Source organism: Hyperolius riggenbachi, chromosome 4, assembly GCF_040937935.1.
Source record: "Hyperolius riggenbachi isolate aHypRig1 chromosome 4, aHypRig1.pri, whole genome shotgun sequence".
NCBI lineage: Eukaryota > Metazoa > Chordata > Amphibia > Anura > Hyperoliidae > Hyperolius > Hyperolius riggenbachi.
The window spans coordinates 382,777,840-382,794,031 of record NC_090649.1 but is presented as its reverse complement, the minus strand read 5'-3'; the positions used below and the strand labels follow the sequence as shown (position 1 = coordinate 382,794,031).

General features: G+C 41.7%; 1 protein-coding gene across 3 annotated transcripts in view; it reads right to left on the bottom strand.

The window, feature by feature from the left end:
* Window positions 1–16,192, bottom strand: part of RASGRP3 (RAS guanyl releasing protein 3) — a 178,543-nt gene that overhangs the window by 19,387 nt on the left and 142,964 nt on the right. For all 3 annotated transcript variants that reach the window (XM_068232118.1, XM_068232117.1, XM_068232119.1), the window contains exons 11-12: window positions 14,128–14,241; window positions 5,926–6,041 (exon numbers count right to left, since the gene is read on the bottom strand). In XM_068232118.1, the coding sequence (XP_068088219.1) occupies window positions 5,926–6,041; window positions 14,128–14,241 (230 nt within the window). The remainder of the gene's footprint in view (window positions 1–5,925; window positions 6,042–14,127; window positions 14,242–16,192) is intronic.

Sequence of the window (16,192 nt, the reverse complement as noted above, 5' to 3'; positions counted from 1 at the left end):
GCCAGCCCTCCTGATCTGTTGGGATAATAAGCATCACCAGCACTTCACCTCTTCCCAGGACACACAGCTTATCCTGTCATAGCTCTGGGGAGACCGACAGAGTTCTTTGCCTGCAAGAAATAAACTCTTACCTACATGATCAGCAGAATCAATTTCTTGTAATTGAGAGCCAATATCTGCAAACCACAAGCTCTGTGTATGTTGCACATGGCATACAGTATGTACATTTTGTATAGAAAAAATACCAGTGTGTTTGCCCAAAAATAAGACATCCTCTAAAAATAAGCCCTAGCACATCTTTTAGAGCAAAAAATAATATAAGACAGTGTCTTATTTTCGGGGAAACACGGTATGCTGTGCTCCTTTTTTGCTTTCTCTGCCTGAAAGAGTTAAATATCAGGTATGTAAGTGGCTGGCTCAGTCCTGACTCAGACAGGAAGTGACTACAGTGTGACCCTCACTGATAAGAAATTCCAACTATAGAACTCTTTCCTAGCACAAAATGGCTTCTGAGAGCAAGAAAGAGGTAAAAAGAGAAATGTCTTATCAGTGAAGGTCACACTGTAGTCACTTCTTGTCTGAGTAGGGACTGAGCCAGCCACTTACATACCTGATATTTAACTCTTTCAGGCAGAGAAAGAAAAAAAGGAACACAGCATAGTTATTTGTGTGCTTGGCACTGTACATACACAGGTCTATCTCATCATGTCACATGTCACTTTGGGTATCCTTTAATATGACATAAATATGTCAACCTCCATATTCCACTCACTTCAGGTTCCCTTTCTACAGCATTGTATCATATATATCACCTAGGAGAAAAAGTGAATTAACAGAGTGTACACTTCACAAAGCCTACTTCAACTGTAAAGACCATGGACAGCCAATTAGAGGCCAATAAATCAGACAATGAAAGGCATGTTATCTCCCTTCAACGTTGGCATAATAGAGATGATGGTTGGGGATGGGGCAATTCTATTAAATATTTAAAAAAAACACTAATTAAATTTTAATCCCATCTTTGGTTTAACCTGTCTAGAATTGTTTTTGTTTATAATTTAAATATCCTGAAGTTCTCATGCTTTATAAATTATTAAAGTGGCAGTCACTCTGTCAGTCCCAGAGAAAGAAAATTTATATCCTGAAGTATACAGTTGACTTCTTAAAACAAAAGGTTATTTCAAGGTTACAAGTCCCTTTGTGTATGAAAGCATCATCCAATATGCACTATTGCAGAGTGGGTAAACCCCTGCAAGTCATTTATTAACCACTTTGGGACCAGGGACGTTACAGTTACGTCCTCTGTGTGTATACTGCTGACAGGACAAAACTGTAACATCATCAACCCGAACGGGGAGAATCAGCTGTCATATGACAGCTGACATCTCCCCTCACTGATCAGGAGCCATGGCGATTGGCTCCTGATCACGTGATCACTACGATTGCTGCCAATCGTAGTGATCACTGAAGCAGCAGCGGAAGAAAAGAAGAGGACCGGATTCACCTCTCCTGATGTTCCTCCGGCAATCGTCGCTCCCCTCCCGTTCTGCCTTGCACTGCCTCTAGTGTCGGGTCCCGGCTTGATGATGGCATGCGTGAGGCTGGATGGAGAGGAGAGAAGAGGCAGGGAGAGCTGCTCTTCGCTGGACCTGGGGAGGTGAGTAATGGCTGCTGCCTATACTGGGGACACAGATCTATACTGGGGATACTCATGCCTGGCTATCTGTAGTGGGGAATACCTCTGCCTGGCTATCTGAAGTGGTGACACCTATATGAGAAATATGCTGGTCCCAAAGTGGTTCATTCCTGCATTTTTGGGAGTCAAAAATGCAGGTAGGTAAAAAATCCTGTAGGTAAAACGAATAGGTAAAACAAATGATATGATGAAACTGAAAGGGGAGGGGTAAGCTTGCTTACTTACTTAGCATTGCCTCTATATTTGGTGAACACTATGGAACATCTGTAATTGTTCTGGACTATATAAATATGCCATAAAACCCTAAGCTTGTTTATTATATAGATTTATTATTATTTATTAATATGAAACACTATAAGAATGCTCTGATGTCATTTAAATGCATATTTCCACCACACTAAAGCTAACTGATATCTTTGCGGGCGGCAGGTAATTAGTGAGCAAATAAAGAAGAGAAAGTTATCTGCTCCCCAGCCCGGATAATGCAGGAACTTTTCTACCTTGTTTAGGGCCCATTCACAATTAAAAGCGCAAAACGCGGGTTTTGTGCAGGTGATTTTTCCACGATTTAACGCGGAAAAATCACTGGATAAATACGCGTTCTTGGAGCAATCGCGATTAGCGCTTTTGTAGCATGCTAATCGTGATCCCTCCCAAATCCCAAAAAATGCTGCAGGTAATGCGTTTGTCGATTGTCTCTCATCGCAAATCGCCCACAAATGGCGACAATCGTGGCAGTGGGATCACTGCCATATACTTACTACTTTGGTGATTAGCAGGAATCACCCGCTAATCACGCTAGTGTGAATGGGCCCTTAGGCTCTGTTCCCACTATAGAGGTAAACGTACATTTTTTGTCAGTTTTACCACATTGCAAAACTGACAGTAAACTGATCCTCTTTATAAATAGGATCTGTTTACACTTGGCAGTATGATCAATGATGATCCCACTCACTGCTATATCATCAGTACATATACTCTTCTAAACTTATGGTCAGGGTGAGTGTATATTTAAAAAGTCTGCTTAAAAGGAATTAAAAAGAAGAAAAGAAAAAAGGGGAAATGGTGATGTATGTCCCACAATGCATTTAAATAATGCAATATAGTTGTTATTATTATTTGTTATTTCACTACACGTATTAAATTAAAACTCCAACCATCTACATTCAGCAGTGTGGGTAGAGATGATTGCAGGTATGAGAATCCTAATTTCCAGATTCTGTCCTATATTTCCTTGTTCCCAACCTCCCATTCCCTTTTGCCTTTCCCATTCCTGATCTTTTCAACCTCCCCTTTCCTATTATACACACGTGTTTATTGGGGTAGAACAATGTATACAACACAGAGGCCGCTTCAGTGCTGAACATACACCTTTCTGCCATGTTTGTCCTTTTCTTTCATTGATATATATGAATCACCTTGTCTGTCAGGTGTTAGGTAGCTTTCACCAGATCCACTAACTTAGGCCCCTTCCACATTTCAAATGTCCGTTGTGGTGCCATTCTTCAGCAAAAGCACCGCAACTGTGCTGAAAGTTCACACTACAGGTTACCACTTTATTGCGACCGTACATTGAGGCATATTTTCCAATGAGAGTATGTCTCACTTCTAGCCTAAACATGCAGGACGCACAGTTACTCGTGCTTCGTCACAATGGGACCCGCTGTGCCACGTTCAATATTCAGCAATGGGATGTGTTGGTTTTTTTTGTGCGATGTAACACAACAGACCACAAAGGGCCTTTAATGAGAAAGGACCCTTAATGAGACAATCTCCATTTTGAGCACATGCTGCATTTCCTTTTTGTGGCATCCATTGAATCCATTTTTTTCGTAATTTAATTGACTGCAGGCTCTTAAAATGATTCTGTAGTTGACTGTTCAAATGGACTATCTGGAAGTCCAAACTGAAGGTGGGGTGTGTAACTGTGCAATGGCCAGAAAACAAGTAGACCCATTTACAGTTGTCTAGGTTCTCAACGTGTGGTACGCGTACCCCAGGGGGTACTTCTGATGATACCAGGGGGTACTCGGGCTTGAAAAACGTAACCAAGAATAACAAATTTAGAGTTTTAGAAAAAGGATAAATACTATTTAAACAACACCAAATTAGTGTTTTAGCTAATTAAAAGCAATTGTAAATGTTTAGAAATTGTTTAGAACCAATTATCATGTACTATGATTAAATATATATTTCTCAAGGGGTACTTGGAATAATGTTTACTAGGCTAGGGGGTACTCTGCAAGTACAGGGTTTGAAAAGGGGTACACACCAATCAAATGTTGAGAAACACTCTAACAGATATATAACAGACACATTAAGTACCTGCAGTCAGGGGCGGCCCTACCATGAAGCAGACTGAATCACGCAATTCAGGGAAGCAGACTGTAGGGAGCTCTACACTCTATTTCACTCTCTCTCTCTCTCTCTGCTGTGTTGTTTCTGTCTGACTCATGGAGCACAGAGCTTGTCTGCTGTTAGTCCAGGGGTAGGGAACCTTTTTGGCCGAGAGAGCCATAAACACGACATATTTTAAAATTAAATTCTGTGAGAGCCATACAATATGTTTTATGCAAAACAAACACTTTTAAACTACAATAAGTGTCTGCATTCTTTTTAATAACGTTGTTATGCAGTTGCTAACGGTAACCGTTAGCAACTGCATAACATTGTTAAAAGTCTGTGTGGGCTGGCACGCCCCTTACGTAAATATGCACTGCTCTCTTTGCCCTCTGGTTTCCCTGCAGTTTATTTCTTTGCATGTATGACTGAGGAAATTATGGTGTGTGTGTGTATGTGTATGTATGTATGTGTGCGCGCACACGTTACCCCAGCTAGTCACATTTAGCTGTTGGCAGTCAGCCACCCACCTACACACTCAGCCGAACACCTATCAGCATCAGCACCCATTCACTCTCCCATCACCATCCAGGCCGAAACGGGTAAAAAGGGCTCCGCTATAGAGATTAATGTAAATGGGGGGGGGGGGGGCATCCTCACAAGTTTGCTTCAGGCAACAAAAAGTCTAGAACCTGCCCTGTCTGCAGTCACTATCTCTCACACTGCCATATGACGGTGGGGGTGGATTGTATTTCTGACCACACTCAGTGATTAGAGGATTCTACATGAGAATTCAAAGCTCACACCCACCCACCCTGCATAGGCTCCTGCACAGAGGACATGGCACGTGCAAGCTAACAGAGTCCAAATGACTCCTTGCTAGCTCATCAGTTTGGTGATCAGATTTGTGAGGCATCAAAATGGAATCTGCAGCTCACTTCATTGGCATGTTATTAGCCCAATCTTAAATAAGAGATTACAGTCACATAGGCCTCAATTCACTAAGCTTCTCTCCTGTCTTTAATAACTCTTCAAGAGTTGTTACCATGGTGATAAGGCATGTAGTATTCAGGAAACATTTTACCTCAGGCAAACCTAAAGTTAACTCTTCTGTCTTTAAGTTAACTCTTTAATCCTTAAAATAACTCCAGAGTTAAAGACAGGCTGTTCATTAACTGCGTGTGAAAATAACTACAGAGGAGGTAAATTAACTACAGAGGTGGTAAATTAACTACAGGAGAGGTAACTTAAGGAATGAAGAGGTAAGATAACTCTCTCACTGTGTGAGGTAAGTTTTCTCTTGCCTTATTATCTCCAGCATGATCTTAGTGAATTGAGGCCATAGCCTCTTCTACTTTGGTATAGGTGGTAATTGGGAAAAACAGGCTACCTCCCAGAGTGATGTAGTGACCAGTTTCCCTATGGACCTAGAACACCCGGGACACAGCCACTGAAAGTGAAGCATTTGTTGTAGAGGAGGGCCCAAGAATGGAAATGTGAGCAGCATTTTTTTCTTTTTCTCCTGTTTTGTTAAATAACATTTGGTTAAAGTGAAATGGAAAAAAAATGAAATGTTAACACTTGTATAGCCCTGTCAGACTTGAAAGTGCCTGAAAGCTGCAGCCACTAAGGACGTACTCAGTAACCCACTCTGAAATGTTAGGGAGTCTTGCTCAAGGACTCCTTACTGAAAAGGGTACTGGGTCCAGCCAGAATTCAAACCCAAGTTTCCTATCAAATGGAAGTTGTGTCTCCAGAGTTCCGCTGTGATTGTGCAGCAATAAATATTCATGAGCAGTAGTGTTTAAATTCAGGCTCAATTTCACAATTTCTCCCTGAAAAGCAAAACAACTCCATGCAAATAATATCTCAATGGTCGGGAAACTTACTGATCCTTGTCCAGAACACAGAAGGAGTCCAAAAATGGGAAGTTAGCAGCAATACTTTCAAAGTCCTCTTGAGAAATATATCCATCATGATCGTGGTCATAATTTCTAAAAACAGACTTTAAGATATTTGCAGAGCGTTAATGAAGATTTAGGTTACAGTTATAAGATAAATTATTCTCTATGTCTCACATATTAAGACAAGCAACTGATCCACACCTGCTGCATATAATAATGACCTAAGTGTGCTGAGGAAATGTATTAGAACAATACTGAAAAAGGAGAAAAAGACAGCTTGGCCCATATGCAATTACGGTAACTTTTTCTATTTCCTAGGAGATAATTTTCATCTTCTCTTCAAATTAACTTTTCAGCATTTTACAATTGAAAAAGTACCCAAAAGTTGGTGAAAAAGTACTATAAAATTTATTTTGAGTATTTCCTAGCTTGCCGGTGGCTTAAAAGGCATTTTATGACAAGTTGTCAAAATGTCACCTAGGAGAGAAAACTCAGGAGAAAAGGTGAATTGCACCAATAGCACCAATCAAAGGTAGGATCAAAAATGTAACAATCTTTATTAAGAAAAATGTATATACTGTATATTGTCAGGTATATTATATGAAAGGTTAAAACATAATTGTCTGCCTACAATAATTCATATACAGTTTTCATATACATCTTTCAATATAGGTTAAGAATTCTAATCCTGTTAACCAGAGATGAATAAAAACGCTGTGGAGGTTTCAGTGCAGACTCAGAGCCCCCCACAGAACTGTTCAGCCTAAATGAGTGCAACATACAATGGCCCATATGCAATTCACTTTTTTTCTGAGTCTTCTCCTAGGTGATATTTTCACACCTTGTTGTCAATAAGATGCTGTTTAAGCCACCAGAAAGCGAGAAAATGCTTAAAATAATTTTCATAGTACTGTTCACTTTCTGGTACTTTTTTAATTGTAAAATGTTATTTTAAGAAGAATTTGAAAAATGAAAACTCAAGAAAAAGTTAAGTGCATTTGCAAAGCTAAGTGCATAATGCAAACTTGTGTATATATATATATATATATATATATATATATATATATATATATATATATATATATATATATATATATATATACATACACTGTGTGCAAGTGAACAACCAATCATGTATAAATCATCACATATGAACATGACAATTGTGAAAACATCCAGACATAAGACTATACATGCATAAATGTATCAAATACATCCTATAAGCAGGTGACCATGGGGAGACCAGGGCCCATATGCAACTAACTTTTTCACCTGATTTATCTCCTCGGAGATACTGGTAATTTTCATTTAAACTAACTTTTCAGCATTTTACAATTGAAAAAGTACCCAAAAGGTGGTGAAGAAGCACTATCAAGTGTGTTTTGAGTATTTTCTTGCTTGCTGGTGGCTTAAAAGGCTTTTTATGACAAGTTGTGAAAATATCACCTAAGCGAAAACTCAGGAGAAAAAGTAAATGTGATGGCTGGCAACACAGGATGCGAATCAGGATGGCTGCTACCAGGCGCCAGAGTCTGGCTATACTATAGCGGAACCAGGGGCGTAGCAATAGGGGTTGCAGAGGTTGCGATCGCATTGGGGTCCTTGGGCCAGAGGAGCCCCGATGGGCCCTCCCTCAACTACAGTATTAGCTCTCTATTGGTCCTGTGCTCATAATAATCACTTCTATAAATACTTTGAATAGCAGTAATCATTAACAAACTGTTCCCCATCCCCATCTTGCACCTCTGACACTGTAGTTGCCATTGGCAGGTTTTGGTGCGCCGTATCAATTGTTATGTATAGAGTGCTCGGGGGGCCCCATTGTAAAACTTGCATCTGGGCCCACAGCTCCTTAGCTATGCCGCTGAGCGGAACTCTGCAGCGGTATAATTAGTATATCTAGTGGCAATTTCTGAGAGTTACTGATACGAGTGGAGGGGGGGGGGGTAGTGTAAGGCATAGGTAGGCTATGGTTAGGTTTAGGCACCACCAGAGGAGTATTAGGGTTAGGCACCACCAGAGGAGTATTAGGGTTAGGCACCACCAAAAAGGTGGCAAGTAAGTGAAAAGTACTATGAAAATTACCAGGAGGGGTGTTATGGAAAGGCACCACCATAGGAGTCTTAGGGTTAGGTACCACCAGGGGAGTCTTAGGGTTAGGCACCACCTCACCTGACTCCTGATTGCCCTTCAATCCTCTACCCTGTTGTTTACACATCTGGGACTGTATCCTGGCTAAGTAGCACTTACTGAACCAGCACCTTATACACATACAAGAAGCTGTGCAGCAGGTAGGAACTCTGATAGTGTTGGGGAACTTTGTACAAGGTAAGCGACAGTGGCACCTGCCAAGTGCTTTCCCTTAAAGTGAACTCTAGGTAAGAGTGATATGGTGGTTGCCATATTTATTTCCTTTTAAGCAATACCAACTTCCTGGCTGTCCTGCTGATTCTTTTGCCTCTAATACATTTAGCCATAGACCTTGAACAAGGATTTGCAGATCAGGCGTTTTTTGACAATATTGTCAGAACTGACAAGATTAGCTGCTTGCTTGTCTCTGGTCTAGTTCAGCCACTACTGCAGCCAAATAGATTAATGGGGCTGCCAGGCAACTCGTATTGTTTAAAAGGAAATAAATACGGCATATCACTATTACCTTGGGTTTACTTTAAATCAGCACATTTTATAAATCAGGCATGTTTTTAGCAGAACAACAGTTTCTCTTTAACATGACTGTAACTAAATGCAGGACTGTTTTGACTGTTGTGATTTTTAGTACTTTTGAATGTAGCCACTGCTACATTTTACTTATAACAGGTGTGCTTTAAATCATTTCTTTTTAACCTCTTGGCGGCCGCTCCATGCTGATCGGCGTAAAGTCCTTGGGGCGGAGTGTGCAGGGGATCGCGCGCGCCGGTGTGCTCCGCTCCGTCATCAGCCTCCCAGCAGCGATCGCGGCTAGGAGACTGTTAGACAGCGAAACCGCTGTCTAATAACAGTGTACAGCGCTGCGATCTACAGCAGCGCTGTACTGGGGACAGCCGTGTCCCCCTGGGAGACACTGCAGTGATCAGCTGTCAAAGGCTGAAGCCTATGACAGCTGATCACGGTGATTGGCTGGTGGGGGGAGAGAGGGCTGGGGAAAAAAATAGAAAAAAAGAAAAAAAAGATTTATAAAATAAATAAATATTTATTAAAAAAAAACAATGGGGGAGTGATCAGACCCCACCAACAGAAAGCTCTGTTGGTGGGGAGAAAAGGGGGGGGGGGTAATCACTTGAGTTCTGAGTTGTGCGGTCCTGCAGCGGGGCCTTAAAGCTGCAGTGGCCCATATAGTGAAAAATGGCCTGGTCTTTAGGGGGGTTTAACACTGCGGTCCTCAAAGGAAACCAGAGACGACACATACTTACCGTTTTATACATACCTGGGGCTTCCTCCAGTCCAAGCGCATGGATTGCTCCCATGCCGCCATCCTTCACTGCCTGCAGCTCCAGTACTGGGTCCCGAAACTTCCTCCAGTCGGGGTCAGTCTGCGCAAGAGGAAGTGCACTCTTTACGTATTTCTCCAACGGCCGCTGAAGAAATACGTAAAGAGCGCACTTACTATTGCGCAGACTGGCCGCGATTGGCCGAACTAACGGGACCTGATCCCGGAGCTAGGAGCAATCCATGCGTATGGGCTGGAGGAAGCCCCAAACGGTAAGTATGTGTCGTCTCTGGTGCACTTTAAATAAATATACTGAATATATTTCTCCCATCAGTGAAAGCGATGATAAAACAAAACAAGTTGCTTTTCAATGTGACAAAGCTTGTTTACGACAAGTAATATGGAAAAAGACATGTGGTTAATTAAGTTTCCATAGAAATTGTTAGCAGCATCTGTGAGGTGTTAGGTATAGTGTACAAAGAAAAGTAGATTGCAGGTCTCCATATGCTTTTCATATGTTTAGTCTTCAATCAACTAAGTTGCCCCACTTTTATACACTAATTAGGTTCTGTATTGTTCAACCTGCATTTCTGCTACTTGAAAATAACTTTTTGTTTATCAGAATATGCAAATGTTCTGTGGAAAAACACACTCTCATACTTTAAAATGTGTCTTTACTGCACTGTAAGTGCTATATATAGTTTCACTGTATTTTCTCCACTACTAGGGAATACAAAAAGTGGCAGTACATATAACTCATACAATAATCATAGAATGACTAAGTGCTTTGGCAACACAATGGCTTAGGCAGTTTAAAGGATACAATACATATGCTTAGCTGCTAAAATGCAGGCATATTTCTTTTAGGTGCAAACAACTACATGTTGGGTAATTGTTAGACAGTAATAGAAGGCACCTGACAGAAACTTAAAATAAAGTGAAATATGGAAACTATGTTTTCTTTTTTTATGAAGTTGCATGGTGCCATACTCATATTTTGGCTTCAGTACTGTCTGAGTCACAGTTTGGGACAAGCATACAGCCATTTAAAGGAAACCTGACGTATGTAAACAAAAAAGTTTTCACTTACCTGGGCCTACTGCAGCACCCTGCAGCCGTCCTGTGCCCATGCCATTACCAAACAATTCTCCAATCCCCCGCCACAGCTGACTTTCAATTCCTTCAGTTGCAGTCCACTGCACCTGCGCATGACACTCCCGGCAAGCATGCTAGCGGCCAGGGCCGCAGAAGGAACAGTGGACGTCAATTTGTAAGTCGGCAAAAATTAAAGTGAGCCACAGCGGGGGACCGGAGGATTGTTTGGAAATGGCGGGGGTACAGGATGGCCACAGGGATGTGGCAGAAGTCCCAGGTAAGTAAAACTTTTTTCTTTTTAACATACTTCAGCTTCCCTTCAAAGCTCACATGACATGACATTTGAAATGAGGCGATAAACATAGATATTTTTATTACGAGCCCTACTCGTAGCTGGATAGTGTAATGGTTAAGGGCTCTGCCTCTGACACGGGAGACCAGGGTTCAAATCTCGACTCTGCCTGATCAGTAAACCGGCACCTATATAGCAGGAGACCTTAGGCAAGTCTCCCTAACACTGCTACTGCCTATAGAGCGCATCCTTGTGGCTGCAGCTCTGGCGCTTTGAGTCCGCCAGGAGAAAAGCTCAATATAAGTGTTTGTCTTTTGTCTTACTAACAAATTGTCTGAAGTTCCTTTCTGTTTTCTTATACAGCAATTGTTAAAAACAAACTCAAACTTTTTCTGGTTGTTATCTATGCTATACAAATAAGCTTGTTGAATCCCATTCTATTTCGTGAAATGTAAATAGAAACTAAAAGAGTTTGTCTGGCTGAGAAATGAAAGCTTCTGGTTTTAGTGTTGGAACTAAAGATCATTAATACTGTTTGTTTTGCAGCACTGCAAAGCAGTTTTGACAGAACTGCTGTTTAGAATTCTGCCTTAAAAATAAATTTTTAAACTGAAAATATAAATATGAGATGCAGTTCTGTGTTCTGTTTACCTTTAGAAAAACACATAATATTAATTATCTCATAACTTCTTTTTTATTTATAGGGGCACTTCAGCAAAATTTAGGCTACTGGGATTACCCTAGCAGCATATTTCTAATAGGAGCTCACAGCATGGAGAGGAGAGATATCAGCTGTTATCACAGCCCAAATGACCAGATGAGGATGTTACTTGCCTGTTACTTGCATCTCAGTTTTAGACAGACAAGATCTGCTACAAAGTATCCTATTCAGCTGTCCTTTGTAATAAAAAACACTGCCTAATATGTGTAACTATTCTTATTAGAAACATGCTACTGGGGTAATAACAGTAGCGTAAACTTCTCTGTGGTGCCCCTTTAAGGTCCAGTGACTCAACTTTCAAAGACACAGGATCAGTGGACAGCCAGGACAGATGCATTTGTTTAAGGAGAGTAAAGATTACAGCCCTAGTGTATTTCTGATTTCAGACTATAATTAATATCAATTCAAGAGGCACCATGTAATACTCCATACATGATAAAAATGATAAGGAGGTAACTTACCTCCCGTCAAAGGTAATGGACAAGCAAAATGTGGTTTGGGACATTTTATTTACACTGCATTTCACCAGGCTATGCCAGCTTCCTCAGGTTAAAAAGTCTATAAAAAATAAACAATGGTCTCAAAAGCTTTCATCGGCATATAACAATTCAAATACACTGATTATTTGTCCGTTACCTTGGAAAGAAGATTAGTTACCTCCTTCTCAACACCTTCTAAAAAGTGTCAGCTCCACAAGTTTGGTGGATATTTATGAGAAATCTGAAACTCTTCTTAAAATTATCTAGTGGCTGGATAGTGTAATGGTTAAGAGCTTTGCCTCTGACACAGGAGACCAGGGTTCAAATCTCGGCTCTGCCTGTTCAGTAAGCCAGCACCTATTCAGCAGGAGACCTTAGGCAAGTCTCCCTAACACTGCTACTGCCTATAGAGCGCGTCCTAGTGGCTGCAGCTCTGGCGCTTTGAGTCCGCCAGGAGAAAAGCGCTATATAAGTGTTTGTCTTTGTCTTTGTCTTTTATTTCTTTTTGCACTTTGTTCCTGCCAGACGTTGGCATATACCACCACTCAGTTTTCATTAAGAATATACTTATTGTTCTTGCCATATTTCCTCCAATGGTCCTACAAACTTAAAGGACTCCTGAAGTGAGAGGGATATGTAGGCTACCATGTTTATTTCTTTTAAACAATGCATATTGCCTGGCTGCGTTGCTAGCCCCAAAGATCAGTAGCACGTGCCCCTGATCTATTCTGGGGTGCCCCGGATGTCCTCCAGGCAGAGTAGAGGCACCACAGCAACCAGAATGGCACCACACAGTACCCTGCATGGCACCACAGCACCCAGCATAGCACCACACACTACTCAGCATGCCCCACAGAGCATGGTACCACAGCACTCAGCATGCTCCATAGAAGCACCATAGCACCCAGCATGGCACCACAGCAATGGGGGGTATGGTGGGTGCTATGGTGACTTTATGTGGGCATATTGGGTGCTGGGATGCCATGCTACGTGCTGTGATGCCTTTATAGGGGCATGCAGGGAGCAGTGGCTCTTCTATGAGGGTATGATGGGAGTTTTGGTGCCTCAATGGAAGGCCACTAGACGGTCATGGAATGCTATAGGGGGACTGCTCGATAAACGGGCAGCAGGCCAGCTCGCCCAGCAGAAAGCCAGACCATCCAGCACAGAAGGCAGGTAACACTGCCTAGTAATGTTTAAGTGACATGGCCTATTTATGTGATATGCTGTATTCTTTTTTTTTTATTATTATTAATGAAGAGGGGGTCTTCATCTAACATTTTTCTGGGCAGCAGCCCTACTCAGACCACTGTTAAGTTCATGTAAAGTTGGCTCTACCCTTGACCACATCCACATTCCAGTGCATGGCCACACCCATTTTTGGCTGGAGTGCCCAAAAGTGCTCCGGATCTCTTAGGATCCTAGCAACGCTCCTGTGTCCTGCCGATCGTCTGCCTCTAATACTTTTAGCCATACATCCGGACAAGCACGCTGATCAAATGTTTCTGACTGAAAACTGACTAGATTAGGTACTTGTTTCAGGTGTACTAGTGATGGCAGAAAGATCCACAGGACTGCCAGGCAGCTGGTATTGAATAAATACGGCAGCCTCCATATGCCTCTCAATTCAGGTGTCCTTTAAAACCCATTGAACAATCAGCTGTCTTGATAGAGTGTAATTCTTTTTGATAAGGCCCAGGTGAACAGCATTGATTTGCACAAACACTAGTCATGCACAGCAGACTGCTTGGCTCCTCTAATGAACCCTTAATTCACACCCGAAGTGAGAGGGATATAGAAGCTGACATATTTTTTTCCTTTTAAACAATACAGATTGCCTGGCTGTCCAGTTAAGTCTCTTTCTATAATACTCTTGGCCATAGATCCTGAACAAGCTTGCTGATCAGTTGTTTTTGACTGAAGTCTGCCTGGATTTGCTACATGCTTGTTTCAGGTCTGTGAGTCAAACACTGCTGCAGCCAAATAGATCAGTAGGACACCAAACAACTGTTATTTAAATAAATATGCAGTCACTATATTGTGAAAAAATTATGAATACAAATAAACTGAAAATGTGAAAATACATGAAAATAATTAACTGAGACACTTTAAAGTCTATACAAACCAATATGTAACAGTTCTGAACAATTTTTTTTTTTTAAGAGAACATTACCTCAACTAGTTTCCGGATATGTTTGTTAATAACTGTGGGGTCAGGCTTTGTGGTGACTCCAGAAGCCCAGTCAAGAGGTACATCTGGTTTATTGGGAGTTGTAGGGGATGTTGGCTGCGAGTAAACAAAACCACATCAGAAAATAACAAAAATTTAAATACGGTACTTACAGTGTTAACTTTTGTACGTAAGGATTACTTTCTGTTGTCTCACCATGACTACTGTTTTCTTAGCTTTTGAATGTCCAGGTCTAAGGATAGCCTTTTTTTACCTAAGATCTCATCTGACTGTGTTTACATAATACCGTACTGAAGAGGACCGATATTGCAGTGGCCCTGATCTATATCCACATACTGTAGGTTGACTGACACAGAAGCAAATAAGGTTGGGAAGCAGTGATGAGCTCACGAGTAGTGAGCTATTCGAATCCATGATTAAAATGAGGCTTGATTGACTCAGGTGTGCGGCTGGGAGAGAGAGGGTTACTTACCCATAAGTCTGCGGTCCTCTGTGCGTTCCAAACTTCTTGCACGCATCCTATTGGACGCATTTCAAGATTCACTACGCACACTTCCTCCTTCAAACTGGAAGGAGGAAGTGCGCATAGCGAGTCTTGCAACGCGTCCAATAGGACATGTGCAAGACGTTTGGAACGCATAGCGGAACACGGACTTATGGGTGAGTAACCCCCTCTCTCCCAGACGCAGAACTGAGGCAATCAAGCATCATTTTATTCATGGATTCTAATAGCTCACTACTCGTGAGCTCATCACTGCTGGTAAGAAATTATTTTAATATTGCTCCTATTGGACATATACTTCCTATTGTTAGTGACAAAGTATGAAACAGGGAGTCTCTTGAATGTAGACATAGAAAGCAATTTAAAAAACTGCACTATGAAGGATTGCACTACTAAGTAGTGGAAACCCTTCCTTCCCCATTTATTCATAATTCCAAACTTTTTATTACCTTGTTTCTGTAAAAACAGAAAATATAGCTTGGCATCAATTTTAGCTGGTTAGGAGAAATTTTTATTGCTCAGTAAGTACATATTGTATTAAATTCAAAACTATCTGATATATTGAAAAAGTAACTGCACTGCAGCCAGATGTGCTCCCCCTCCCTCCCACCCCAGTATGGTAGCCAGATGTGCTCCTTTACTCCGATAGGGTAGCCATATGAGCTCCCTCCCACCCCGGTATGGTAGCCAGAAAAGATTGCCCCCTCCCCCATTAGGGTAGCCAGTATGTGTTCCCCCTAGCTTTCCCAGTTATAGAGGCCAGATAAGCCCCACTTCCCCTTTGACTCCCCCCTTGTTACAGGGCCCGGCAGGGAGGAATAAAGGCAGCACACACACACTCACTTGCTACAGGTTCCAGACACTAAAGAACACAGCTGTCTGCTCTGCCCTGCTCTACTGCTGCTCTGTACTTCCTGCTTCTCGGGCACTAGAACCCAAACTCAGAAGCAGAAACTTCAGCGCGATGATGGTGCAGAGAAGACAGACAGGACCTGCAGGACCTGGGACCTGTAGGAGGTGAGTGTGTGTGTGCTGCCTGTAATCTTCCCCATTGTGGCAGTGGAGTTATACCACATCCAATGTGGCAAGATGCCCAAAATTAGAAATGCAAGGTCAGCAACATCAGGGAGAGTGGGGAGGACAAGAGAGCCCCTCCAGGGCACAGTTGCAGCTACTACCACTGTGACCGCGGTCCCTATGCTAGTGCCTTTTAGCCATCCTAGTAATTATCTGATATGATCCAAGGGAAGTGGGCAAATTTTTGGTTGACCTAACAGAGATTTTGTAAAATAATCTCACTTATGGTGCCCATAAACGGTACAATGTTTTCATTAGATAATTTTGTTTAATCATTCCGTTAGATCGAATATAAAGATTTTTCCACCGTGTCCGATTGGATTTTTACTGAAAAAAAGGGGAAAATTGTTTGTTTTCTTGATCGAATAAAAAAGATTATTTTTAATTTGATCGTTTTCGTCGAATAAACTGGAAAATCTAACTTTTTATTGTACCGTGTATGGGCACCATTACGTTTCCTGGACTACA